The sequence below is a fragment of the Taurulus bubalis genome (genome assembly GCF_910589615.1).
Source record: "Taurulus bubalis genome assembly, chromosome: 1".
Taxonomy (NCBI): domain Eukaryota; kingdom Metazoa; phylum Chordata; class Actinopteri; order Perciformes; family Cottidae; genus Taurulus; species Taurulus bubalis.
Window position 1 is genome coordinate 8,251,586 of NC_136589.1, and position 26,332 is coordinate 8,277,917.

Here is a 26,332-nt window from a genome sequence, read left to right on the forward strand (position 1 = left end):
CTAAGGAAACGAGTCAATTCAATAAATGACTGTGAACCACAGGACATTACCACGACTTGATTAGCGGACGTGTCATGTATGTCATGATGGACGTACAGTAATTGCATCTCGACATAGACAAAAACATCATTTTGTTTGGGTGTAAAATTCCAAGTGATGAATCAAAGAGTACAACGATTGTTACAGAAGTTCATCATGGTTGAAAAAAGCTCAAGTTCCTGCTGCCTTTAACTGCAACATGTAGTGAAATGTGATGAGGTATCTTTGTGCTGCCTCATTGTAGCCATGCCTTTGTACTGTTATCTGTTTTTGTGTCCGAACAAAACTGTGAAATGTCAAATAATTGTGATAAGTTGCTTAGATAATGTTAGGGCTTTAAATAAGATTATTGAACAAGCATGTTTTAGTTCCTGTTATAGATTACACTCATTAAAACTGGATTTAATTTGTACTTCTTAGTTTTACATTGATGTAATTTTTCAGTAACTGCAATCTGCTTTTATTATTCTTTCAATTCAGCCACTGGAGGCCATTTAAACAACCTATTTGAGCAATCACATTAATGTTAGAACATTACAAAATGATCTGCCAATTTCTCAGCCTGCAGGGTAAATCTTCATCTAATGAATATAATATTCCTGACTTGATAACCAGAACAGTGAGGAGAAGAAAAGTGTTTGAGGAGGATGTACAACAGGGTTTGTTCTTTGTAAATTATTCATTGGTGTTAACTTATCACAGCGTGTGCATTCTGCATTGAATAAAACATTTCAGCATTGTATCACTGTGTGCTGCATCCTCGTGCTATTGTTTTACATGCCATCGAGATTTAAATCTAAATAGAAATAAAGCTTCAATTGAAGACTCTCCACACAAAGCAGAGGAACAGAGAACATCTTCGCCCACTCACAGCGGATAAGGTCCCTTCAGTGAATTAGCAGGAAGAGACCGATTATGTGAGCAGATAACAACCTGATGAGCAGTTCTCTCTTCAGCAGCAAACAGCATTCAGTGATAACAGTAAGAGAAACATCTAAGCTCAATATATTGAATGTGGTATCAACCTGAGTCACTAATTTACCATGCTACAAAGGACAGTAAATGTAGGCAGTTTGGAAAATGGACTGATGTCACTGATGCAGTAAACTAGAATTTGCCAGTAAACCTTGTGCTTCAGTAGAACATCTAGTATCTAGTATTTGAATTCTTCTAAATCTAAATTTAATTTCCCTCTTAATTAACAATCTACACTTCACACCCCATAATGACTTTGTGAAAACAGGATTTTTGTGAAAATAAATTAGCAAATGTATTAAAAAAGACACTCAACATTTGAGCATATAGGTGCCTCTCGTTTCTTTCAAGAGGTTTCTACAGCTTGATTTGAGTCCACCTGTGGTGGTCAATTCAACTAATTGGCACACCTGTGGCTATAAAGCTTTACAGCTGAGAAAGCAGAGAGAAAAAAAAAGAAAAAAAAAAGACATGAAGCAGAAGGAACTGCCCGCAAAGCTCAGAGACAGGATTGCAGCGAGCAAGATCTGGTGATCAAAAAGAGCAAGTAGACTTTAAAGAAACAATCTCTACATATATATCTATTCACTAAAATTCCCCAAACAGCTTGCTGAGGGTTCAAGAGCAAGACACAGAAACGTCTTAACTTGCTCAAATCCATACACCAAAGACAGGCATGGACATACACATGTACATGCATGCAATTTATAATCCTTTGTCTAGTCTAAATCCTATATAGAAAACCACACAAAAAAAGACAAATACAAGCACACAAATAATGTGATATCTGCTTTATAGGGGTTTTCAGTCTTAAACAGGGACTTCACAACAAATGTCAGCGATCATCACGCTACCTTTTTATTAAGCTGATCAATATCACAGTGAATAGACATCTCTGCCATTGAGGAGTCGTCACTGGTCTTGCTGCGTTCGTGGCGCCTTGAGCAATAAGGAACACACACAACTGTCATACAGCTCTGCTATATGGTTCATATGCTCATATGTGGGGGAAGTATAAAGAACGCCTTAAAAACCACCTGGACCAACACGGGGCTCCAACAGTGTTTCTGAAGCAAATTTTCTGTGCAAAATATTTCAAATGTATACCTTTTATTAAGGCAACGTCAATAAACAAATACATACAGTATTTATAATAGAACTGTATTTACATATCACATAGGCATGATTTATATTGCAAATTCTCATTGAATTCTTTGAGAAGTTCCACTTTCTATCATTAGAAGAACCAGCCGGCCCTAGAATACCATAAATACATACTGAACTGAGATTTACACTTGGCATATTGTTCTTTTCTCTGTTGTAAACTTGTCATATTTGGTTGTTGTGAACAAATCTAGGTCTCAATTTGCATTTGTGCATTTCACTGACTAATCCTAATGTCAGCAGGGGACACAGTGAAACGCACTTCTGTCACCTGGTTGCATGAAGAACGTCTTCCATTTGACTGATTCAAGCAAACACAGCAACTTTGCAGTGATGTGAGTGTTCCAGTGTTAAATGTAGAAGTAGTTCTCAGCAGGTTCTCCGCTCTCCACCATTTCATTCAGTTGTTCGTTTATTGAATCCTGTAGCGATCCAAGAGAGAGTTCTAACAGCGGACTAGCGCTCGGAGAACCCGGTGGGATCTCGAGGAGAACATCAGACGGCTCCGCGTCCACCAACTGCTCCCCGTCGCTGAGGCTCAGTCTGTATGCGCCTTCTGATTGTGCGGTGGGTGTTTCCTTTGCGACAGTTTCCAAGGCAACCTCCTCTGTGGGCGTGTCCTTCAGGGCTGCGCTGTCCGCTTCTTTGGAGGCCTGGTGTGCGGACAGTCTATCGATTTCCTGAACTAGTTCCTCGTTCTGCTCCTTCCACTGGCGATACTTTGAAGCTGACGGATCAGAATCCTCCAAGAGCTTGTTGATCTGCAGCAGCTCCACCTCTTTGGCCTGCAGCGTAAAAAGGGATTTCAGTAAGAATGCATATATGTTCAAATATGAAACTTCCTGATTTTGAGTGTCTGAGAACAACAGACTTGCTGTACAAGTGAGTTATGTGATATTAGTTCATTCTTATTTCCTTGTCTTCCAGTCAAAAGAAAAGACATTTCAACTCACACAGCCTCACTCCTGACAGGCCAATGCTAAATTAACTTGATCTATGAACTGCTGATGTCATCAGAGGGTTTGACCTGTGTCAGTAGGTCATATAACATACAGGGGAAGTGTAACCTGAGCCATGAGCTGGAGGACTGTTCTGCTCACCTTCAGAGTGCTCTGCAGAGCTCGGAGCGTGTGTGCCTTTTCATTGATGATGGGGTTCTTGTTGCGTCGAATGAACGATTTCCTGAAGTGGTCGTGTGTATTTGGCTGCTCGTGGCCGATCAGAGAGACTCCTCCTTCCTTTATGTTGTTTATCATCATGCCCATCTCATCCACCGGTCCTCCTTCTCACAGGGAGGAAGACACAGGAAGGGAAGAACAAATAAAGATGGAGGGAGAGACATGAAACAAAGATAGAATTAAATACAAAAAAAAGAGCAGTGGGGTTTGGTTGAGCTTTATTTGATAACAGTTGATTGGGTTAAATATCCACAGGGTCAAGTCAGGAAAACAACATGGCATAATTGAAATAAATGTTCCACTCACATATTATTAAAACTAGGGATACAGTCTTCACATATTAAAGTAATTAATCATTGAGAGAGAAAATAAGAAGACAGCAAAGAGCTGAGGCAGAGTTATTCAGTACATACCTGTTCCTTTGCTGCCCCCTGTCACGAGACTGGATAACGGCGCGTGCGTCTTCCCCTTGAGGCGAGGCAGAGTGTGGGACTGCACTTTCTGAGGCACATAATGAATCAGAAAATGATCAGAATGAAGCTGCAAATGGTGTGTGTTGTGTGTTTATGCAGGCGTAAACCTCCAACCTTGTTTCTTCTGCGTGTTGAAGGTGATGTCTCACTTTCTGATTCAGTCTCACTGTAACATTCTATGAGTGAAAACAGATGATACATGAATGATTTGACCGAAAAACATCATATCAGTGTACACAAACATCTGGTGTGCACTAACTTTCCAGATCATTTTTAACTTGCTGGCTGGACTAAAATCACTAAATAAACTGCATGTTACCCGGTATAATGTTGCCTGGTGAATAATATGTTATCATAACCATGAATGAATGATGGCAACTGTATGACAGAGGTTTCCTGATGTTGAACAGGAGGAGGAAATAATTTTTGGTTGCAGCACCAGGACACATTATCCAGCATTAGTTTTATTTTTGAAACACCAAAATGCAAGTCATGTTAAATAGATTACGAACAAAGGGTATTGCAAGACCTTTAAAAATAATTAAACTACTAAATACATTTTAAGTGCATACCCTTTAGGGATCAGAAGTACACATATAAGTTCAAATGTAAGGAGGCTGTGAGGCTGTTTGCCTACCTTCTTCACTATCTGGCCCAGTGTTAAACTTCTTGTGCCTCTGTATGGCTGTGATCAGACAGTTAATCCACCTGGAGGAAGAAAGATAACAATCTATATCAACACAGACAAAGCAAATACAATGAATTATTTAATTCATTATTAATTAATTAATTTCAACAAGTGCTTTACACAGCACAAACACAGGATCCTGAACAGCCAACTGCAGGGGGCAGTGCAGACCAGCACCTGTTAGAGTATGATCATAGAGTATGAAGCCTCTAACACACTCACTGTTATCAAAAAATGAATGAACATTATATTTTGTAGCTGAAGCATCTAGTCTATCATTATACAGCTGCATTTTTAAGCTGCTCATATATTTAAGAAATGTAGCACTGAAGGCTAAACTTGCATTGATAAACCCTTCGTTTGTTCTAAAAAAAAAAAGAAGAAAGAAAGATAAGAAATACAGGCATAACAAGGCCTTAGATTGTTATCAATCCAACTTACTTGCTCATGTCATTGACATTGTCAGCTGCAAAGAAGAAGTTGTGAAATCGCGGGTGGCACATTTTGAACACGCTTGTAGGGAGAGAGAACAAAGAGAGAGAGGCACAAACATGAAGTTTCTCATTAAAGTGAAATTAAGACACACAAGTTATGCTGACACATAATACATTCTCGTTGTCCATCTCTTTTGTCCTAAGAGATAAGTAAAAAATAAGAGCTTGTTGTATCTGAATGTATGATATATACATTCAGATTCAACAAGCTTTTTTCTTTCTTTCTGCGTCACGTACATCATAAACGGTTTGCTGCTTATGCAAGCCAAGATAGAAACGTCATTGTGCCTGTGCACAGTGGATGATCTGTTCCAAACTAACCAGTGGCGGCTAAAATTAAAAACACTGTTACATAATATAAAGAAACTAGATCCTCACATACTCCTGGATGAAAAGCGCGTGATACATCATTAAGTTCATACTTACTATTTTCTCTTGTGCTCTCCAGCACTCTCGATGTTGTAGCTGGACATATTGACAAAACCCTCTGCCTTCTCATCCTGTAAAAAAAACATACACAAACAAACAATTTATTAAAGTTATGCATAAGACTGGCAACAAACAAAAAAACTATACTAATGAGTAAACCCTAATACAATATAAAACTAAAACACCATTATTAACATCACCTTTAAAGCTGTGTGTTTCAATGGTACGACCTCATTTATTTGGTTCTGGAGAGATGAACTACTCTCATAGTGTTATTCACACCTGTTGGCTGGTGTACCAATAGAGGCAAGGCCCCTTGAGGACGAACCAGAAGCGCTGCCACTTCTGGGCGAGGAAGACGTTGCTCTCCTTTCTCTTTTTCCACAGCCAGCTGTCGCATTCGGGTTGGCTCAGCTCGCGGCAGGACACGCGGCGCCGACTCATAGCCGTCGACATTCCTGGGAGAACGAAAGGATGGGGGGAAGAAGAAGAAGAAGAAGAAGAAGAAGAAGAAGAAGAAGAAGAAGAAGAAGATAATCAAATTTGGAATATTCCTCTATTTTCTTCCGAACGTGACAAAACATTTGAGAAAATAGGAAGCAGAATCATGTGCATTTGTAATTATTGACATCTTAAGTCCTACAGATAGATCTGTAAATCCTAAAGAAACATTTTCTAGAGACATTATTTATTCCTTATTCTGATTCCTTATTCTGATCTTAAACAAAGGCTTGTTTTGGCCCGAACCCTTATGGACCCTGTCTTAAATTCAGTGAAACCTAATATAGGTATTGAATTTGACTTATTTAGCTTATATTAATGTAGTATTACAGCATCAACGTTTACCTTTTGTAGAGCTCTTCTTTGTATCCTTATTGGCCTGAAAAGATAAAGCGATGGAGTTGCATGTATTGTGTGTAAACTGTTCATTCAAATGTAGCTCAAACAACATCAACAGTGGAGTGTAAAATGTTTTGCATGTCTAGCTTTTTTCCTCTCACCGTTTGTCCCACCATGTCAGGGCAGGAGCTGATGCTGGCTGTTTTCTGGTCGACTCCCTGAGGCGAAGGACTTCTCAATGACTCAAAGCCAAAGGGAGAAGGACTTCTGGGGGACGGGGACCGGGCTGGTCTGATTCTCGGGGAGAGACTTGAACTTTCCAAACTCTCAAACTCCCCTGAGAGAAACACATACATGTGATCATCATGCATCAACCAGCAGCGTACGTTCTAGCATTTGCGTTGAAAGAGAAGTTCCAGTATAACTATTTAAAACAACATGACTCACATTGAATTTGTGTCAGTAGTCAATGATCGACATTTAATACTCTATTAAACAACCAACATCCCTGTATCTAGGCAACACATCTCATTAGTGTGCACGGAAGTGCGAGTAAATCTATTCCACTGACTGGTTTTCCATTAAGAGATAATTTTGTGATTTGATGTCATCTCATATATGGGATACAACAGTTTGAAATCCTTTTAACATTACCAGAAAATGCAAAAAAAAAACATCACCGACCACAAACTACACTGCTGACAGTAAGATATCAGGGGGATATATACTTCAAATTGCTTTATTGCAGCAAAAGTAATAAAGGCTTTTTTTATTATTACCTTTTGGTAGTGCATAATGGATTTCCTTCTTTACATTATTTAGCTTTTTTATATATATATATATTTGGAGGCCTTAAGCAGTAGTATTCATTCATATGTCTCCATCCAAAATCCTGCTTCAACAAATGAAACCAGATGCTCTCTTGCCGAAGGCTCGAGCTCCGTCTGTGCTTCTTACCCGAGGCTGGTGACAGCACCCCCTGTTGGCTTTGATATGAAGTGAGAGTCAGTGTCTCCTCGTCCTCCCTGTCAGTGGACAACTCTGATTCCTCCTGTCCCATAGGCTGCTGATGTACCACCGGGCCTTGAATGGCTCTCCTGCAATGAAAAACAGATAGAAACGCCGATCAAAACAACTCAATGGTGGTGCATTCAGGTGCTTCTGAGGAGCAATGATGTCTGGTATGAGGTGAAACAGTATAAATGACCTGCTTTGACTTTTAAAGAGGTGAAATATGACTGTTTGCCAGCAGTCTAAAGTGTATTTCCTTCGACTGGAGTTGTAGGGTATCAGGATGTGACAGAGATATTTACAACCTTAATTGCACTATCCCCGCCTACTCCCTCCATTTGTCTGAGTATGTCGGCTCCCCATCAGCTCACACTGTCTCCTTTTGCTTCTCCATCACTCTTTTTCCTCCCTTCTCCCATTTTTCTTTTTGTACTCCCCCTTGTTTGTGTCTTTCTTCATCTCTCCAAACCTCCCTCTTGGATTCATCTTTTTGCTGATCTCTTTGTCTTTTCTCATTTCCAGGCAGCCGTGTGTTGTTATAATTGGAATTTATGACGTTTGCAGTGTGACCTCATCGCAAACCTACCAGGTCCTGGCAGATTAACGAGGTCAAAAGGCAAATATTCAGAATAACATCTATTGGAGGGAGCTGACGGTTTGTGGGATGGAAGAGAGCTGAAGGGAGTTGAATCAAATTCTATATGGAATTCTATTTAGAATGGAATCCAATCCTATATAGAATTGAATCAAATTCTATCTATAATTTAATCTAATCCTATGTAGAATTCTATATCGAATTGAATCTAATTCAATATAGAATTCTATTTAGAGTTGAATCTAATTCTATATAGAATCAATCCTATATAGCGTTGAATCCAATTGTAGTAAATATATCATCATGTAGAGTTAAATATGAACACTAAATAGAGTAAAAAAATATAAAAAAATGATCGTAGCCGACACGCCGAGATGTTTCTTCGCCCACAAAGTCTCATGAACACACTGGCGGGGCTGTTCAATGTCTCTTCTCCTATACAGGCTTCCATCTTCCCTTCATCCAGGGCAAGTACTGATATAACTACTTACTTACGTATATTACGTGAGGGTCTTAAAAATCCTATTAAAATCCAGTACTGCCCACAATGTCCTGATCCACCCAAAATTATTAAAATAAATACCTAATTGAGGGAACGCTTAATAATGCTCTCACCTAAAAGACAAGGACCTGACAGATGCTGCTACCCTTTCAAATATGGAGTGCCTCGGATTTCCCTCGTCCTCTTCTCCCTCTGATCTCTCTTCTTCCTCCGTCTGAAAATAAATCAGCAGTAATACAAGTATGAGTGTACACACTAAACTGTGTGTGTAGCTAGGGGTTAGCGGAGGGTAAGGAGACGGATGGCATGTGGATTGCAATAGTAGCTTTCTCCTCAGGTCTCCATCACCTCACTCTGCCACACACACACACACACACACACACACACACACACACACACAAGAGCAGGGCATCGAGAAAGGGCAATCAGGTGCTGATTCAAATCTCCTTTTGTGTGTTTTCTCACCCTGCGGCTGCAGCGAGAGCTGAGATTAACATGGTAGTCACAAGGGGGGTGAAATGCACAAAGTGTGTGTGTGCTTGTCTCAGACTCAGTATGTGATTCAGTGTGTAGTTCAAAGACGAACAGCAGTCGCCATAGTGACTACTGAGCGTGAGTGTTTATTAAAGCGGACCCAGAGGGACTGTTCAACAGAGATCGAAGAGGGGATTCTCGTGTAAGGGACGCTTCAGGTTCCCCTGACATAAACTGTGTAAATAATCCAGTTTCGGAAATCTGACGTGATGTTTCACCCCTGGGTGTAATTATCTTAAACGGGGTAGAACATCTAAACTGTGTGTGTGTGACAATAACGCTGTTGGCGTGGGATTTCTTTTAATGGCTTCACACACGTTTTCAAGCCCACAAGCTTCTGAGGCAAATTAGGAAGAACAAGAGGAATCTGTGTGGCTCATCTTGAGTCATTGTGCACATTGATATAAAGTGATGATATGCATGCTTTCCGAATCTTCTGTCGAAATGGGATGGTGAAGATATCACGTATGACACATGTGAAATGATTCAAACAGTATTCAATATCACGATGCGATAAAGTGGATGGAGCAAACACATACTAGATATTCTGCTATTCTTCTAAGGAAACTTTTTAGATAATTTAGCAGAAATCTTCTTACGAACAAGGTGTTTTTTCCTCCTTTTGAGACCAGGAATATCTACAGCAACGTTCATGATATCTAGCATTTAGTTTTTAAGACACCTCATCATGGACCAAAGTGTTGATCAATGGGAAATGAATGACCATCATCTTCTGATGACCATTAATATATTGAAACCAGAGTTCCTGGGTTGTACTACAACTGAACACAGTTTCCTTTGTAAACCAGGAAGGTAAGAGTTGAAGGAGTGATGAGGTGAGTGGAGGAGGACTTCAATGATCTCTGACCTGTGTGGGGGAGAGCTGGACTGGACTGGACTTTCTGCGTCGCACTAAACCCGGGATCTTCTTCAGGACCAGAGTCACTCCGCTGGGATTCTCCCGAAGCTTCTTCACAAGGTTAGCTTTGCTCCAGCCCACCTGATGCAGCGAAACAGATGCTTATTCCACTTTGAGGGTTATTGTTTCGGACACAGAAAGACTTTGCTGGAATGTACAGAGATTTTTCTCAGTTACATAAGGACCACACACATACACAACATATATGCAGGCCTGTGGACACCTACTGTTTGTGTTGTAACACTCACCACTATCTGGTCGTTGACTTGAATCACTTCATCACCAGCCAGGATCTTCAAATAGGCATCCGATGAAGGCTGCAGGAGGAGAGACAAACAGCACAGATAAGAACTCATAATAAATCAAATCCAGCTGAATATTTTAACTTTTAGTCATTTTCTTTTACTTTTTAGGGACAATGTATATGCTCTTTTCCACTGTGACTTTAGAATCAGAATCATGCATTGCCATGTATGTTTTCACATACAAGGAATTTGTCCTGGAGGGAGGTGCATAACATTTAACAATACACATTTAACAATAAACATTTAACAATAAACAGTGCAATAAATGGGAGCATGAATATTTACAATTGACTCTACAGTAGAATATAAAATTAAAGTTAAAATAAAGTCCATGGAATGCAACAATGATGTGCAGATCGAGAGTGTTTTTGTAAAGTACTGTTCTGTGCAATTTTTTTTTTTTTTGTATGACATATTTATTTTTATTATACCTCATTAACAGATTTGTGACTAATAACTAAAGACATATATAACATTTCCATAAATTACTAACTGTAATAGTGATTGGGAAGTTAATTATAATTTGCAAACCTAAAAAAAACAAAAAAAAGACCCTCAAATGAAATCCTTTGTTACTGTATGTAACTTTATATCAATATTAATATATATCGTGATAAAGTACATGCTATGGATTATCTAATTCAACTACATGTATTAAAAGGAATAACTACCATGGTATGGCACAATCTGACGGTGGTAAAATGTATGTTGTCTTGCGCTGTCATTCACAATATTATAGGACTTTCAAAAGTGATCCACTGATATTGACCAATGACTGTGTGGACATATTCAAATATTAGTACCCAGGTTGATTTTATCATTAAGAGAGTACTTTCTCTGTGTGAGGCCGTCCCAAGATCACACACACAGGCTGTTCTGTGCCTGTGTTTGTGGCCAGCGGTCCCGTTTCTTCTTAGCAGTCAGCCGTACTGATTAAGTAACTACAGTTGCTGCAACATCATGGAAAATAAACATCTCTGTCTTTCTCATCTTAATCTTTCCATCGCCCCACAGTTTATTTTATAAACTCCCTTCATCCAACTGATCTTCAGCTTCCTCAGAAGATTGTGTCTCTGCTCCTTCTATGGGTTTTTATTGAGTTTAGCAAACAGTTACTATCAAATCATTTAGAAGTAATTAGTCTGACACATATGGCTTTTAAAAGGATAAAAAAAAGTACTATTTCTTAGTTTATGTTTAAATTACTAATAAAACCGTGTTAATCATAAATATAATATATGCCATGATGTGTCTGCATGCAAGATGTTTCTTTGTTTACTTGCATTTGGACCAATCAGCCTCAAGTGTATATATATATATATATATATATATATATATATATATAGGCCACAAGGCCTCATATTGGTTTCAACTTCAAAGCAGTGGCGCAAAGAGACTCTTTTGGATGCTTATTTTCACAATGCTCTTGCAAAGAGACAAACTATAGGTAAAGTTAACCTTTCGGTCTGGAGTTCAAAAGGAGCGCTGCTCTTCAGGACTTATCCAGAACACAGACATGGTTGACCCTGTGTGGATGTGTGGGTCGAGTCAACAGTGAAAGTAAATGAGAGATCCTGACCTCAACAGCAGTTCCAGTCACGTAGTGGTTACTGGAGCCGGTGGATGTTATTTCAATTCCCTAAGAGGAGGAGAAACAGAAAGATAGAATAGATAGATAAGATAAGAAAGATACAAGGTGATACACCTGCATATTAAATATATATATATAAATATATATGATTCACCATAGTGGACATAAAAACATTACTCTATCTTGTTGCTGTCATCGCTGATCGAGTCTGTGGAGATATTGATGTCTGCCTCCAGATGTATTGATGGTTCGGCCTGTAATTACCCCTCAGCCGGCCTTGATTGATTGATTATTTTGAGTCATAATGGGCGTGGGGATTAGAGCCAACCACTCACACCCCAGAAAGCCCAGATCACGTAATCAATAAGTCTCACATGGCAACAAAAACATAAAGGGATTCAAACTTTGAACTGAAAATAGCAGCCACTGAGAAACCATTTCCTCATAAATAAATAAAATAAACCGATTTTCTGAGCGTTAGTGGCTCTAGTCTAATGGGACACATTACTGTAAATAACAGCATTTCAAAAGCTAAAACACTCAAATATGAACCTCAAAATGCTTAAAAAAATATTCTCTTTTTCTCCAACTTCTCCTATTTGACTGGAATTAGCAGAAAAAGCAAGCTTTCACTTTTAGATGTATTTTATGAACGGGGCAAATGTTTTTTACATTCAGTGAATTATTACTCTTCCGTCCTCTCACTTCTCTTTCTGTCTGTCTTTAGTTCCCGTTACTTTCAATCATTTAGAGGAAATACCTACTTATGTGCTCCAATCAATGTCTATATGTAGCCACCTAGAGACACACGCAAATATGTGTTCATGGACACAAACAAAATGTTTGCCTGATGACTAAAGCACCAGAGGTCATGAAGCGGAGATAGAACATCTGCTTTTAAGACACACTAGAGAGGATAAGGAAGGCCAATCGAGCGAGTGAGTGAGCACAGGAAGACTGGACTGCTCTTACCATCTAACATGGGAGATTTGTCCCTAATGGGTTGAGTACACAAAGTGGAAGGAAAGTGGACAAATGTATACTTAGAAATAAATGAAAAGGAGATAACAGGCAAAGAAGAGATCTATAATGTTTGTACCGTATGTACCGAGTGAAGGCTGTAAAAGAAAAGAAGAAAAAGTTGTTTTGAGAGAATAATAACAATAGACCTGGTATATGGAGAACCTGTGAAAATGGAAGAAGTGATGAGTTGAACCAAATGATGATGGGAAACGGCAGGCAGTGATGAAAGCAGAAAATGAATACTGAAAAGGATAGAGAGAGTAAGAGAAAATAAGACAGTTATATTATTATTATTATTATTATAGGGATAACAATAAAAAAATGGTGAGAGGATGTTTAAAATGATAGTAATAATGAGATGGAAAGATGCTGCACGGATGAGATGATTAAAATAAAACATCCAGGAGTGACCAGTCAAGTAAAGAAAAAGCAGAAAGAGTTTAAAAATAGATAAACAGAGCTGAAATCACAGTTTCTAAAACATCTTCATATCACTCTTATTCAAGATTTTGCGTGGGAAAGCCATTTTAATTGTTTTAATAAATAAAAAATCCTCGCATGAACAGAATGAATTCAAGACGATATATGGAGATATTAATATTGAACCAATGATTCACTACAACTTTCCTTATTTATTAATCTAATGATTATTTTCTTCCTTGTTTTAAGTAAAAATAAATGTCAATCACAATTTCTGACTGGCAGTTAAAAAAAAACTAAAAAAAATGACTTTCCAAGAAATTCAGCGAGTCTTTCCAGTTGAAAATATGGAATATATTTTGGCTGCTAAATTCAATCAGTTGATCATCAAAATAGCTTCCAACAGTTAATGGAGTAATTCATTATTTAACTAACTGTATCTTTTATACATCATTAAATGGATAATTTTCAGTGCCTTTGGTTGGACAACTGGACACCCCCAGACCACATTTTGAAAATGTACAGGACATTAAAAGAGTTTCATATTTAAGATAGAAAATACATTTTTCATTTACCGTACTCAGCATAATACTATTGTCACAGTTCAGTCACTCCCTCCTCGTCAGCCCTCATTCCCTTCACCTGGTCCTCACGCCCGTCTCACCTGCAGCCCATTCCCTCATTAGTCCCTCACTACTTAGGTCCCCTCACTTGTCCTCTGCCATTGTATTGTGTTTTCGGACCTAGCTCTCCAGCGGTCCCTTGGGTGTAGTCGTGACCTGCCTGTTTCAGTAAAGTAATTATATTTGTTACCTATGTCTCAGAGTCGTGCTTCTAGGTTCCTTTTTTATCACGCCGTTACATCCGCCGTTACAACTATACTTTCATTGGTTCTACATTTAACAAAGGGTTATTAAGAGCAAGTAGGTCTTACCAGCTGATCGCCAGGTGACACAGGCACTAGGTCCACGCTATCGAGCTGAGCAGTGTGGGTAAGAAGCCCCTCGGGACTGGAGTTCAGGATCTCATCGCACACTGACACCAACTGACGGCACTAGAGCAGAAACAAACACTTTTTGTAAGAAGAATATCTTATCAAATTATTAACAAAATAAAAAACGTTTTTTTTGTTTGTAAAGCAGGATCAAATTCACAAATACTTACTACAGATATGATGTCCTTTTCCTTTTCATAGACAGTGGTATCCTGTTGAATGAGTGAAACAACTCGACATGAGTTCCATACAAACGGTGTACCAAAATGACACTGCAGCAGCATATTCAATGCTCTAATTGATTTGTGGAAATGGGACAATCTGACTCAAAACTCATGTCCTGTTTCCTCTTCACAGCATGAGGAAGTGAACGGCCAAAGGCCTCCACATGCAAAAGAGACACCACTCCAGGCTAGGCTGAATGATTTAAAAAAAAAAAAAAAATCTCATTCAATGGGAATGATAATTATTTCACACAATATCCTACTTTTTTAATACAAATCTGTACCAAACACAGATGTTTTCTTAAGTCACTAGAATATTATGTATATGTCAGGACAGCTCTGCAGCACAACAATATGTATATTAAAATGGTAAAATTATCACATTTTTATAAATAGGCACTATTCCATTCATGACATTTAACTGGCATTTACCATGAATTTACCATGAATGAAAAACAAACAATAATATTTGCATTCAGTAAGTGGGCAATCCATTTTGTGGAGTGTAATGTCCACTTAACCCAGGGGCTCACACTAATCCCTGTGTGCGCGTGTGTGTGTGTGTGTGTGTGTGTGTGTGGTCATTGTCACAGTTACTAGAATCAGTGGAATTTAACGGTTTAATCTGTGGTTGGGAGGAAGGTGTTGATAATGCTGTGCTTTGAATAAAGGAGGATGTTTATACGGCATAGCAACTGCCTAGACTAACGGCACATACCATCTCGGCCGAAGCTCATTTGAAAGGCTTGATGATGTGATGAGTTACATAAAGGAGTGTAAAGGGAGCCTAATCCCTGTGAAATGTAACAAGGGATCAACAGTGAGCACGTCTTGGTTTCTGGGCTAATTAAAGGCTGTGACACAAGGCTGCAGGGAGGGGTCGAACTGGGTGAGTTTCTGTCTGTGTTCTTGTTGTGTTTGAGTGCTGACAGTTGAGAGATGCAGGACGTGCGATATATTGATTTACACCACAACCAATCAGGAAAGGAAACACCTAACACTGTTCAGATACTTTGTCTTGATTCCTATTGGAGCAATGTGTTTTGGTCATGGCACGCTGCTTGATTAATGCATTTTGAACAGATATTTAAAACAGAACATCAACATTACAGGACACAATTATGAAATAAAATGGATCTAAAGCTATAAACTTCTTCAGAGTCAGCAACAACACAGTATTGGTGCAAACCGACCTGGGTGAATGCACCTGAAAAGAGATTTAGAATTATAATAAGGATTAATTTCATCACAATTACAAACTAATCTTTGTTTAAACCTAAATTAAATAGATTTCAATCAATAAGATGCCTGCTATCTTGAACCCGTATACTGTTAGGACCTAGTAAGTAATCTAAAAAAAACAGATTATTTTGCTCAACTCATCTAAAAAGACAGTCAATTTAAAAGTTAAAACTCATCAACAAGCCTAACTTTAAAGTTAATACTGGATCACATTTTAAATTGGAGTTTAAAGTTTTGTTGCAACATAATTCAATGTAATGTCGGTTTAGAGTAAAAATAATAATAATACATTTACATTTAAAGTGATTTAAATATAATCTTTCTTAATCTTTTTTTGTTTTGTTTTAAAGACACCATAATTTAATTGGTTCTAAAATGAATCCTTGTTTATGCACAACCCAGAGTGAGAGTTATTTTTAGCCACGAATAGAAGTTTGTACCACATACTAGCCGACCACTAGAAACTTAAGGCAAAGAAGGGGCCTAAAGTCCAGCTAGAAGCTATTTCAGGCTGTACTTAGTCACAGCAATGCTGTGAGCTAAATGCTGACGTCGGCATGCCAACATGCTGATATTTAGCAGATATAATGTGCAATAGTCACCATCTTATTCCAGTGGGTCGGCATAGTTGTTGACACATTAAAGTGGATATGTAAAAGTCAGAGGATCATCGAAGTCAGTGGGCTTCATTCTATTGAGGACAATGAATGTCTGAAGAAAATGTCATAGCATCCTTTGATAGTTTAGGAATTAGGGAAATACAAATTAATGTTTAACTGCTGTAAAGAAAGCTAAGAACACAATGATAAGGCAGATGCAGACAGGATTCACTGTTACAATGGGATGAACCCATGCCAGACACGTGGCCAGATACTGATGTAAGTGTGATACTTCAGTGGAAGTAATGGGAATATTAGTTTTAAATCTGCTTGCCAACTCTGACCACACACCATCATTTCTGCTGTTGATTCATTAGTAGCATCTCTTTCTTTCCAGCATCTCACCACTGCTTTTTAGACGTACGGTAAAGATACAACAACACACACACTTCTACTTTCTGTTTGATTTGGGGGTCACGTCATTGGAGGCTTCCCTTCTACAGTAAAACCTCTTCTGCATTTCTTTTTAACAGGAAATGACACACTAATGTGTGTGCGGTGGGCGACAGGTACACTTCTGCCCTGCAACATTATGCTTGCAACCACAAATACATGCAAACACAATCACTCCCTGATTTGATTGAAGCTATTTCACAAAGGTTCCCCAAAACATCTAAAAGTATGAAAAAATAACATTGTATATATGTTGCTACATTCCCAAGTGTTTTAAAGAGCATATACAACTACAATTTCTGCACACGCACGCACACACACACACATAGACATGAAGCATATGTCTGTAGATTTAGACCACAGCGTTTCATTGCTGAGGCAGAGACACAAGAGGAGAGGAAAGAAGATGAACTCGTGAGAAGAGGAGCTGGGGGTCGGACATGTTTCGGCCCTGACAACCATTAATTTCTCTCTCAATATGATATTTACTAAAAAACTTAATTTGAAAACAACTGCTACTGTTTGGAGCTGGGGGTCGGACATGTTTCGGCCCTGACAACCATTAATTTCTCTCTCAATATGATATTTACTAAAAAACTTCATTTGAAAACAACTGCTACAGTTTTTAAAGGAATCCCTCAGGTTTTGCAATAAAAGATGTATTACCTGTCACATCAGATAGAAGAGTTACTGGAGAGATGAACCACTTTTAGTTCGCAATCAATTAAAACAGAACAAGAGGCCAAAGGTATTAACCATCATATTCAACCCCATGCACCTTGGGCACAAGAACAGCTAATAATGCCACATATATCTATCAATTCCTGTAGTACCATAGAGAAAATATGGACCTTTTTTGAGCCGCTCTGTGGCCAAACAACGGTCCAAAATCTCATACCACAGACCAACATAAAAAATTGACCTTTTATTCTACTTCATTGTAGCTACACTAGTTAAATATTAGCCACAGCTGTACTGCAGACCATCAATAAGTGGCAGACAATACCATGCAGAATGTGCTGCACCTTTATTTATTCATCATAACAGAAATTCAGTAGTTACATGCATCTGTTTCAGTCGATACGAAAAAGGGTTTCGTGTTGTGATGTGTTGTGAAGGCTGGTGTGTGGCTTGATCAGGCGGTGCGCTAACTTCACAGCAGCGTGCTGTGCCTAAAAGCTGTTCTCTCGCTATAGTTGTCTAGGAAACAAAGACAAGCTATTATGTGGGTGTAACACTCTGAAAAAGGCAACAAGAATGCACACAGCCATGCATAGACACACATGTACCAAACGGCTCAAGCTGTCACCCAAAGATGCGATAACGCAGCCTGTTGATGAGAGACTATTAAACAGATGTTCTTTCTATTTTGTGATGAAATCAAAAGCCTTGCCGAGTCAAGCCCGTCATCTTCTGCCTGTCTCTGCGTGTATGTTTACATACTTTGACTTGCACTGGTGGATATTTCCTGTTTGCCAGCAGGTCAAAGACATGCTATAAAAAGACTGGGAGACATAACTAGGTTAGATTTCTTTTACACCTGCTCCTTATCTTTCCATCCAAATCTTTCCCTATCCATGTTCTCCTCCTTGCCCTTTACCACATCTCTCAGTGCTGGATTTTGTCTTGTGTTCTTTTTTTTTTTATCAGCACCATAAATAAAAAGTTCTAGTCATTCACTTCTGACAGCTCATTTTTAGTTCACTCTCTTTGGTATTCTCTCCCATCTTTTCAAGCCTCTTTTCATATTTCCTCCTGAGCTTTAAGCAAATCCTCCAGTAGTACAGAGAGGTTGATTATTCCTTTTTAATCAACAATAGAGACACTTTTAGTATGTTGTTTTCTATGATAATATCTTTCCGGTAAAAAAAAAACATTACCTAACCAGCAAGTCCCCCTTTTCAAAGATTTGTCTCAGTAGCTCAGAGTTATTCGAGTGTAAGTTAAATATTAAATCGCTTGTAGTTATATTTTCAGGTGATGGTAGCTATGTCAAAGACACTTTCAAAAGTTAGATTTTGCAACGTAAAGGTTTTCCTTTTCTTACATTTTAGAATCACTATTAAACTCTCATACCTTTGTGTAATGCTTCCAAATTCATTTTTGCTCTCATATCCAAGTTCAGAGAGCCCTTTTTCTCCCTGTCTCTCTCCTGGACTTCGCTTGCTGCTTGGCTGGTTCAAAGCAGACTGAGCATGTGTGTACTGCGAAACTCTGACTTGACAACTCTACTGTGGGATCCCAAAAACACCAGCTGACTACTGCCCTTGACCGCCCTCAGGGTGCGAGAACAGACACAGACACACAGGAAATAAGAGTCCTTTCTTTGGTGTGAAGGATGTGGTGTAGCTTCTGGGAAAGCAGTTGCCCAGAAAAGGACGTCATGATGACGCCTCCTGACAGCACGTCAAAATCATCCCAGGGGGTGAGAGTATGACGTCAGCCTCATGCTAGTCTGTCTGTGTGCGATGGTCAATGCTTACACTGTTGATGGTATCGGGTGTTGTTGGGCCACACACATACGCTTATGTTATTTGATACAGTTGTATGATACATGCTACAAGTGTTATTCCACAACGCCTGTTACAAGGCCAGTGCCTGCCGGTTTATAACCTGCGACAAACCCCGGGTCTGAAAAGTGAAGTCAATGCAGAAGTGCCCTGAGCTTTCATTATTTCTAATAGCCATCAAGGGGCGACTCCACTGGCTGCAAAAATAAGTCCGATTGTTTTGTATAGCATAGATTGCAAGTCTCTAAAAAAAAAATGGCCCTACTTCTCACTTGATTTATTACATCAGTAAAAATTGTAATGAGTTTGTGGTCTTGGTAAAAACCACGATTAGGAGAGCCAAATATGTCAAACTCTAGGCTTCAAAAACAGCAGTCCACAAATCGATGAGTGACCATGACGTCAGGGTGACTTTGTCCACTTCTTACATACAGTTTATGGTTTCTAATGCTATGATGACAGTTGAACTGATATAATATGATATCTCATTTTCTCGTCTAAACAGTTGTAAGGGCTTCTCAGCTGTTTTAGCTCACCTGACAAGGTTCTTTTTTCATGAATAACAACAAACTCCTGGACACAATGCTCTTGGTAGAAGACTACTTCTTTATGAACAGTCATTCTTACCTCTAAAACACCTGCACACACAAACATAGAAGTGCGCACCAAAGTTCAAAAACAGGAATTGAGCAACAATAGCCAGACATTACCAAACGATGATCAACCTCTGTGAGGGACCAACAACAAAAGCAGTGAGGGTTTTAACTTACTAATCACTCACTAAGTGCCAAGCTAACAATAACTGAAAAGAACAGCCAGCAGGCACAGATCTGATTCACTTCACAGTCACAAAAACATCCTATCAGAGTGAACAAGCACAAAAAAAATCTCTGAAACCAATACTTCCTTCCTTCCCGTCCAGTCCATAAGAATAATGTTACTGTTACTGTACACCAACACAGATACCACAACTCCCATTTATCACATGCTTAACCATGTCAAACTGGTTCAAACCAACCACGCATGGTTGGTATAATACTTGAATGACCTCTCGCATTATTAACAACAGAGGATTCCAAAAAATAAATATGATTTTCAACATTGATTTCTAAAAATATAACGGTGTATACATGTAGATCTGCCGCCTGAGCCATTTCAAGCAGTGCAAGAGCAGCAAACAAAGCATCACCTGGTGGGGAATTATCCAATCAAAGAGGTGAGAACTGTACCTGTCGTGCTGGGCAGGCGTCCAAAGCTGGCTATAGAGGGCTATATATAAACTCTAAATACTCTTTCACCTTCAGCTCCTCTACACCTGACTGCCTCCTTACCTCTCTCTCTAATTATCTTCCATTATGTTGCTATCTCTGTAGATCTTTCTTCTTTTTGTCTTCTTCTCAGCTGTGAGGGTATTTATCTCGAATGTCACTACAGCGTCCTTTCAGACTTAATAGAGCTTCTCTGCCTGTTGCTCTCTACTGTTCATTCAGCAACATGCACTCCCCCGGGAGTCAGAAGTCATTGAGCAGTCGGTGCAATCCCTCTTTCAGTCTCCTCCTTCTTTCTCTGCCTTCCCCTTTGCTTCCTGTTCTGCCTTCCCAACCCCCTCCCTCCTTCCCTCCCTCTCTTCCCTAGGCACTACAACATATCCAGGCCTGTCTCTTCTACTACCTAGAAAACACTTTTCACCCTCTTTACATCCAGTTATGAATATTCCATCTCCTCCCATTTCTTTCACACATGTCACATGGCCATGAATGAGTAAACATGAACAAGATCCAGCCCTCCTCTTTGGCAATCCTCCCAACCTAAGCTTCTTCAAGGTATAGCCACCTCCAAATATGCCAGGAATGTCAAGATAAAGAATTCATTACTCAGGCTAAGCTGAGGATGTGGGAGTCTATTTGTGCTTCTGTTTTTCTTGCTGCTTTTTAAGGGTTGCTTTTAAAGAAGAAATCACACAACAGGTTGCAGTTCCTCTTTGGAAGTTTACTGTGCATGGAAACACCACTAGACATTCATATTAGTGTGTGGTTCCGCTTCAGATAAAACAACGTCACGTTTTCATGAACATATGTGCAGTACCAGTGTAAACCAAAGTGCAAAACCAAACCAGTCATTCAGTTTGCATAAAAGAAATACATAGAATTACAATGCAAAATGCAGCCATTTGATGGACAGATTATAATAGTATATATGCAATTATAAATCACACAAGAGTTTTCTGCATTTCAATACTTAAAGCCATGAAGGGACCAACCTTGTGGACGATGTCCCCAAGCTCTCTGCAGAAGTTGAATATGTTCTTGCTATCTGTGGATTCACTGAGCTGGGAAAACTGATACCTGGCAAAACAGGGATTACTATTTCAGACTGGGAGGATTTACTGGGTAGGTACAGTGATTTAATTTCACACTAGAAATCAAAAGGAACAAAGTCAAATTAAGGATCTTAGAAAGTCACACAAAGATAAAATGAAAGAGAGCAAACATGGAAATAGGTATCAGATTTCTTAACAAGGGGCAACAGGTAAAGTCAATGCATACACCAAAACATTCCCATATATAGGCTTCACCTCTAATTGATTTAACCCACAGCCATCCTTTTTACATAAAACCTATAGCAACAACTATTTGCAATTATATACACAGCAGAGAAAATGTTCTAAAAAATAACTGCTGAATAAAATAGAATTTTGAGTACTGCGTATATAACGGTTAGATAACTGCCTCTCCACAAACCTGTTGAGCAAAGAGAAGAGTCCTTTGGCAGAGGTGATGAGCTCCACCACAATCTGCAGGATGCAAACAGGCAGCTTGGTGGTGCTGCGTCCATCATAGGAGTTGAGGCGCCAGCGGCCCTGGATGCCCACCTGGAGGGTTTGGGAAACGGCACGCAACTTCTCTGTCAGACCGCGTAGGTTGTCTCCACCTATACCATATGTCTGGAGGGCACACACACACATACACGTTACTGATTAAAGTTGTATTCCAAATACTCCCACACTGTAATACATAATCTGTGATGTTTAATGCATTATGTCCCCTCTTCCAACACATTACGCAATGAAAAAGTATCGAGCTACATTACAGCTAGAAATGAATCTCGCCAATATCTGATGAATCAAGGTAAAACAAATGACACTGTCCACAATAGCCTCATACACCCAAAGATATTAAAGGGAAATATGCCACAGTATCAACAGTATGTATACCCTATCATGTCATTATAATGTGGACTATTTAGCTCACTATCCAAAAACTGGCTACCGTATTGTTACTTTGAGTTTGTCCCCCCCCTATTTTGATGAGGATAGACTCTCAGTATAATAATAGGAATAATAAATGGGAGACGTGACTCTTGACAACCACAGAAGAAGAAGCAAATTATTGTCGTGACCCACTTATTGATGTTCAAGAGGTTTGGACCGGTCAGGCTTTGTTGCTATACATCAACCGGCCAGAACAATCCTCCATCATCAAGTGCCCATACATAATTCATGGCCTCGCTGACATTGTAATTATGAATTATGTAACAGTGTACTTGAATGTGTTTGGTCTGCTCCATGTGAGCATGTGATGGTTGTTGTGATGAATGAGTGCAGTGTTAGTGCTTTACGGAGCATCAAGACAGAGAGGAAGAGAGGCACACACACACACACACACACACACACACACACACACACACTGCACTCAAAGTTTAAACTGCACACCTGTGTGTATAGGTTCTAATCTGGTCTTTTGTTAAACAATTTCACTTATGTGAAGCTTTTCCCACAGGGAGACATTATTCACACACTCATTCATAAAGACTTTGGGTTAAACTGTGAAGGATTATTTGTATCTGTATAACAGTTACTGAAACAAATCGACAACAAGCAGTTTAAGCAGCATGTGTCTGATACTGTCCTGCCCAATTAGTGTCTCCAATGACACAAAAGCCATTGTGGAAACACATCAACACCCCCACACACACCAACAAGACTATTAAAGTGTCCTAAAACTCCCTCTCGAAATCAGACAGGGAGTAAAATTAATTAAGCAGGCGAAAAAAACGGGATAGATATTCAAAGGGGAGTGGAAGGGTTTTCTTTTAGCCGACACCAAACTTTTCATGAAATTTGCATGTAAATCATTAGATGCAAGCTTTGTATTCTGCTTGATGCATGACAAGTCCTTTAAGGTTAGCTGGAAAAGTAAAGTAACTATTTTACTATGATAATGCTTTACTAGGGGGATTTGTATATGATAGTGGAGGGCAAAGTGAAGCAATTAACTCAAACCTGCTGCATGTTGCTATATATAGGCTGTGATTGTGAAGCAGGACTTTAAGGGCAATAAAAGCAAAAGGTTGTCCAACAACTGCTGGTTGCACTGTGCAAATAAGAGCAGGGTCTAAAAACTGTGTGATGGTGGAAAAAATACACCTCTGTGCTCTAATATCAGAACATACACAACACCACAGACAATACAAGAGGATGACTTGCTCAGCAAATATCCAGTGCACAACAACACACCCAGCAAACAGCCTTGGATACACGGCGCGCTGCTACGGACACATACTGTACACAAACACACATGTTTCCGCTTCGTCCCTCACCAGAGAGCAGAGTTTCTCCACAGCCTCCAGTATGAGCTCTTGGTGTCCGATCTTATGTACTCCCAATTTTTCCAGGTCTTGACATGTCAGCTGGAGCAGATCCAGACCCGACAAATGCCACTCAGAGACCGGGTAGTGGTGCAGGGGGGCATCCAGACCTGGCAGCAGGACACAAAGTCACATACACACAGGACTTTAACGGCTTGCAGTGCACAAATATTGATGGCAACCCACTCATAGTCATAAAGTCACATGTGTACAGGTACAGACATGCAGAGGGAGCATGGACTAACAGAGGCAGAATACCAGCATGCAATACTTCTGCTCCACATGTTGTACAATTAGGTTTGAAAGCAGTAAATATGTGTCTGAAACACAAGGGATTTATATAATTTATTTGTTAATATACTATGTGTTGATGATATCATAATATGAATGCAATTTATCTGAACTGGGCACGTTTTTGAAGTGATGACCACTTCAAAATAAAAGCAAAAAGGGACTTAACACAAGTAAATGCGTCATTACATGTCATAAGTAATAAGCAACTGAAGTAATTTCAAGAAGTAATTTCAAAAGTAAAAGTACTGATTATTCAGAATGGCCCCTGTCAGCAATATTATTGGATCATTATTATGTATGTATTACTATGTAAGTGTATAGCTTTAATGTTGTGGTTGATTCAAGTGGAACATATATTAACTATTTCATAATATTGTTGGATCTGTAACCATGCTTTATATGTCATACACTGAGGTGTTTTGCAAGCAAAATCTTAATATACACATTAACAAGTTATGATAGCTGTTGAATAAAGCTAGCAGATACAAAGTACAATATTTCCCTCCCTTTTGAGTAAGAGTATAAAGTAGCATGAACTTGAAGTACTCAAATACAAGTACCTCAAAACTGTACTTAAATTGAGTAAATATACTTAGTTACTTTCCAGCAGCTTTATTGTAGGCCGACATATCTAGTAGTAATACTGTAATAGTAATATATGTCCACTATAAGACAGGATAAGCATTTACCCACGCAGTGTACAGTTGAGTGGGCAACACATAACTCTGAATATAAACCTCTGGGCTACAACAGACATGAATCAGTCCGCCCAGTGAACGCAACATGTCCTATCTAGACTCTAGAAGACAGAAAGACAGCCATGTACACTGTTCTGATAACAGCCTGCCACCTGAGTTGTTGACACTAATCGGAACAACACTTTAGTGGCTTCTCTGGCCATTTCCTCATTCCACCTCCACCTTTCACTTCCAAGAGGATTTGCGTGACGCCTCTATTTTTGTCTTTACCGTCCGAGCCAAAGTAGCTGTGAAGCGATCAAGAGGTGAAAAAAACCGAGCGATCCGCGTTATGTTCCTCACCTAGGAGCCACTCGCCGACTCTCTCCTCGCTCCACGACGTGATAGGCTCCATGCTCGGAGTCCTGCTGCAGTCGCTGGTTCAGATCCAAGCCGTCCTAACTGACTTCTACCTCAATGGGCTGCTCGAGGGAGGAAAAGTTGATCCCGATTTGGAATCGGACGATGACGAATGCCACTCCTTCTCACAGGTACAGGTAAGAGTCCCCCTGCAGTCAGCCAATAGTGCGGAACTGTCAGGCTCGACCAGGAGCGAGGACCCCTCCCTCCCAACCCTCACCCCCCACCCCCTCCTTACCTGGAGGGAAAGAAAGGTGCTGCAGCTTTAAGACTTCACAACTTCCCTCATAGTTTTACTTTCATCCACAATCACGTCATGCTCACGGCGAAGGCGCGGGGCCTGTGGTAGTTTGACGTGAACGCAACAGCAGCAACGCGTGTGCCTGTACAGTAATAATGTAATAATGTAATCCGATGCAATAACTCTGTAATAATGATCCTTTAGTGACCGTGGAGACTAGAAAGGTCCCCATTAACCCAGAGGTCCTTCTCAACGCGGCGTATGATTGCACTCTAGTACAACTAATACTTATTTTTAGGAAAATTAAAGGTGTACTCGACAAAACTATGATCTAAGTCATGAAAAATACACACAATTTCTGATGCAACTTTTCAGTTTCCTTTAAAATGCTTGAAATGTCACAAGACTTAAGGGGATAAATGAGTTGTTCTCCAGACCAGCAGGCCTAATCCTCTTTTCCAACTCTGGTTAAGCGGCTCTCCTGGGACCTTTCCTGGAAATGTTTCCTATTTTATCCTTTGAACTGTGTTGATGTCTGGGCTAAACAAATATATATATATAAAACAAAATAATTTAAAATATATTGTGGTAATAACCCAATGCTTTTACAGCATGAGAACATTCCTGCTTGCTGAATTATTTAAGATATTAATGATTATATCAAAAGCATGCTACTGGAGAAATGATTCATTAATAATTTACGCATAACACACATACACAGATACAGTTTATAACAAAGAGAAAACTATCCAAATAAAATATAAGGTTTTTGTGGTTATTCAGTTCGGATTTTTTTTTGCTAAACTCCTGGTAATTTATTCTCCATAAACACTTCCTGAATACGCCAAGCA

The 26,332-nt window shown here is 39.4% G+C and overlaps 2 protein-coding genes across 4 annotated transcripts in view; one reads left to right on the forward strand and one right to left on the reverse strand.

Annotated features, from left to right (window-relative positions):
- Positions 1–1,818: 1,818 nt before the first annotated feature.
- Positions 1,819–25,235, reverse strand: cnksr1 (connector enhancer of kinase suppressor of Ras 1; the record flags this gene model as incomplete). 2 transcript variants are annotated; one of them, XM_079222339.1, is made up of 21 exons in its annotated part: positions 1,819–2,963; positions 3,279–3,460; positions 3,770–3,857; positions 3,944–4,005; positions 4,467–4,537; positions 4,959–5,030; positions 5,438–5,511; positions 5,723–5,898; positions 6,287–6,320; positions 6,442–6,617; positions 7,238–7,377; positions 8,502–8,602; positions 9,791–9,922; positions 10,090–10,158; positions 11,726–11,785; positions 14,115–14,234; positions 14,345–14,386; positions 21,463–21,547; positions 21,944–22,146; positions 23,802–23,959; positions 25,184–25,235. In XM_079222339.1, 21 exons carry the CDS (start codon positions 25,233–25,235, stop codon positions 2,529–2,531), a joined length of 2,532 nt encoding a protein of 843 aa, XP_079078465.1. In that variant the 3' UTR covers positions 1,819–2,528. The 2 variants fall into 2 exon arrangements, with proteins under 2 accessions (XP_079078465.1, XP_079078464.1); XM_079222338.1 differs by having other exon boundaries at positions 3,279–3,463.
- rps6ka1 (ribosomal protein S6 kinase a, polypeptide 1) overlaps positions 25,234–26,332 on the forward strand; it is a gene marked incomplete at its 5' end in the record, with an annotated part of 42,506 nt that continues 41,407 nt past the window's right edge. Inside the window, one exon of one of the 2 annotated variants that reach the window (XM_079222354.1) lies at positions 25,234–25,377. In XM_079222354.1, coding sequence (XP_079078480.1) covers positions 25,234–25,377 — 144 coding nt within the window. The remainder of the gene's footprint in view (positions 25,378–26,332) is intronic. The other variant, XM_079222355.1, reaches the window with a different exon arrangement.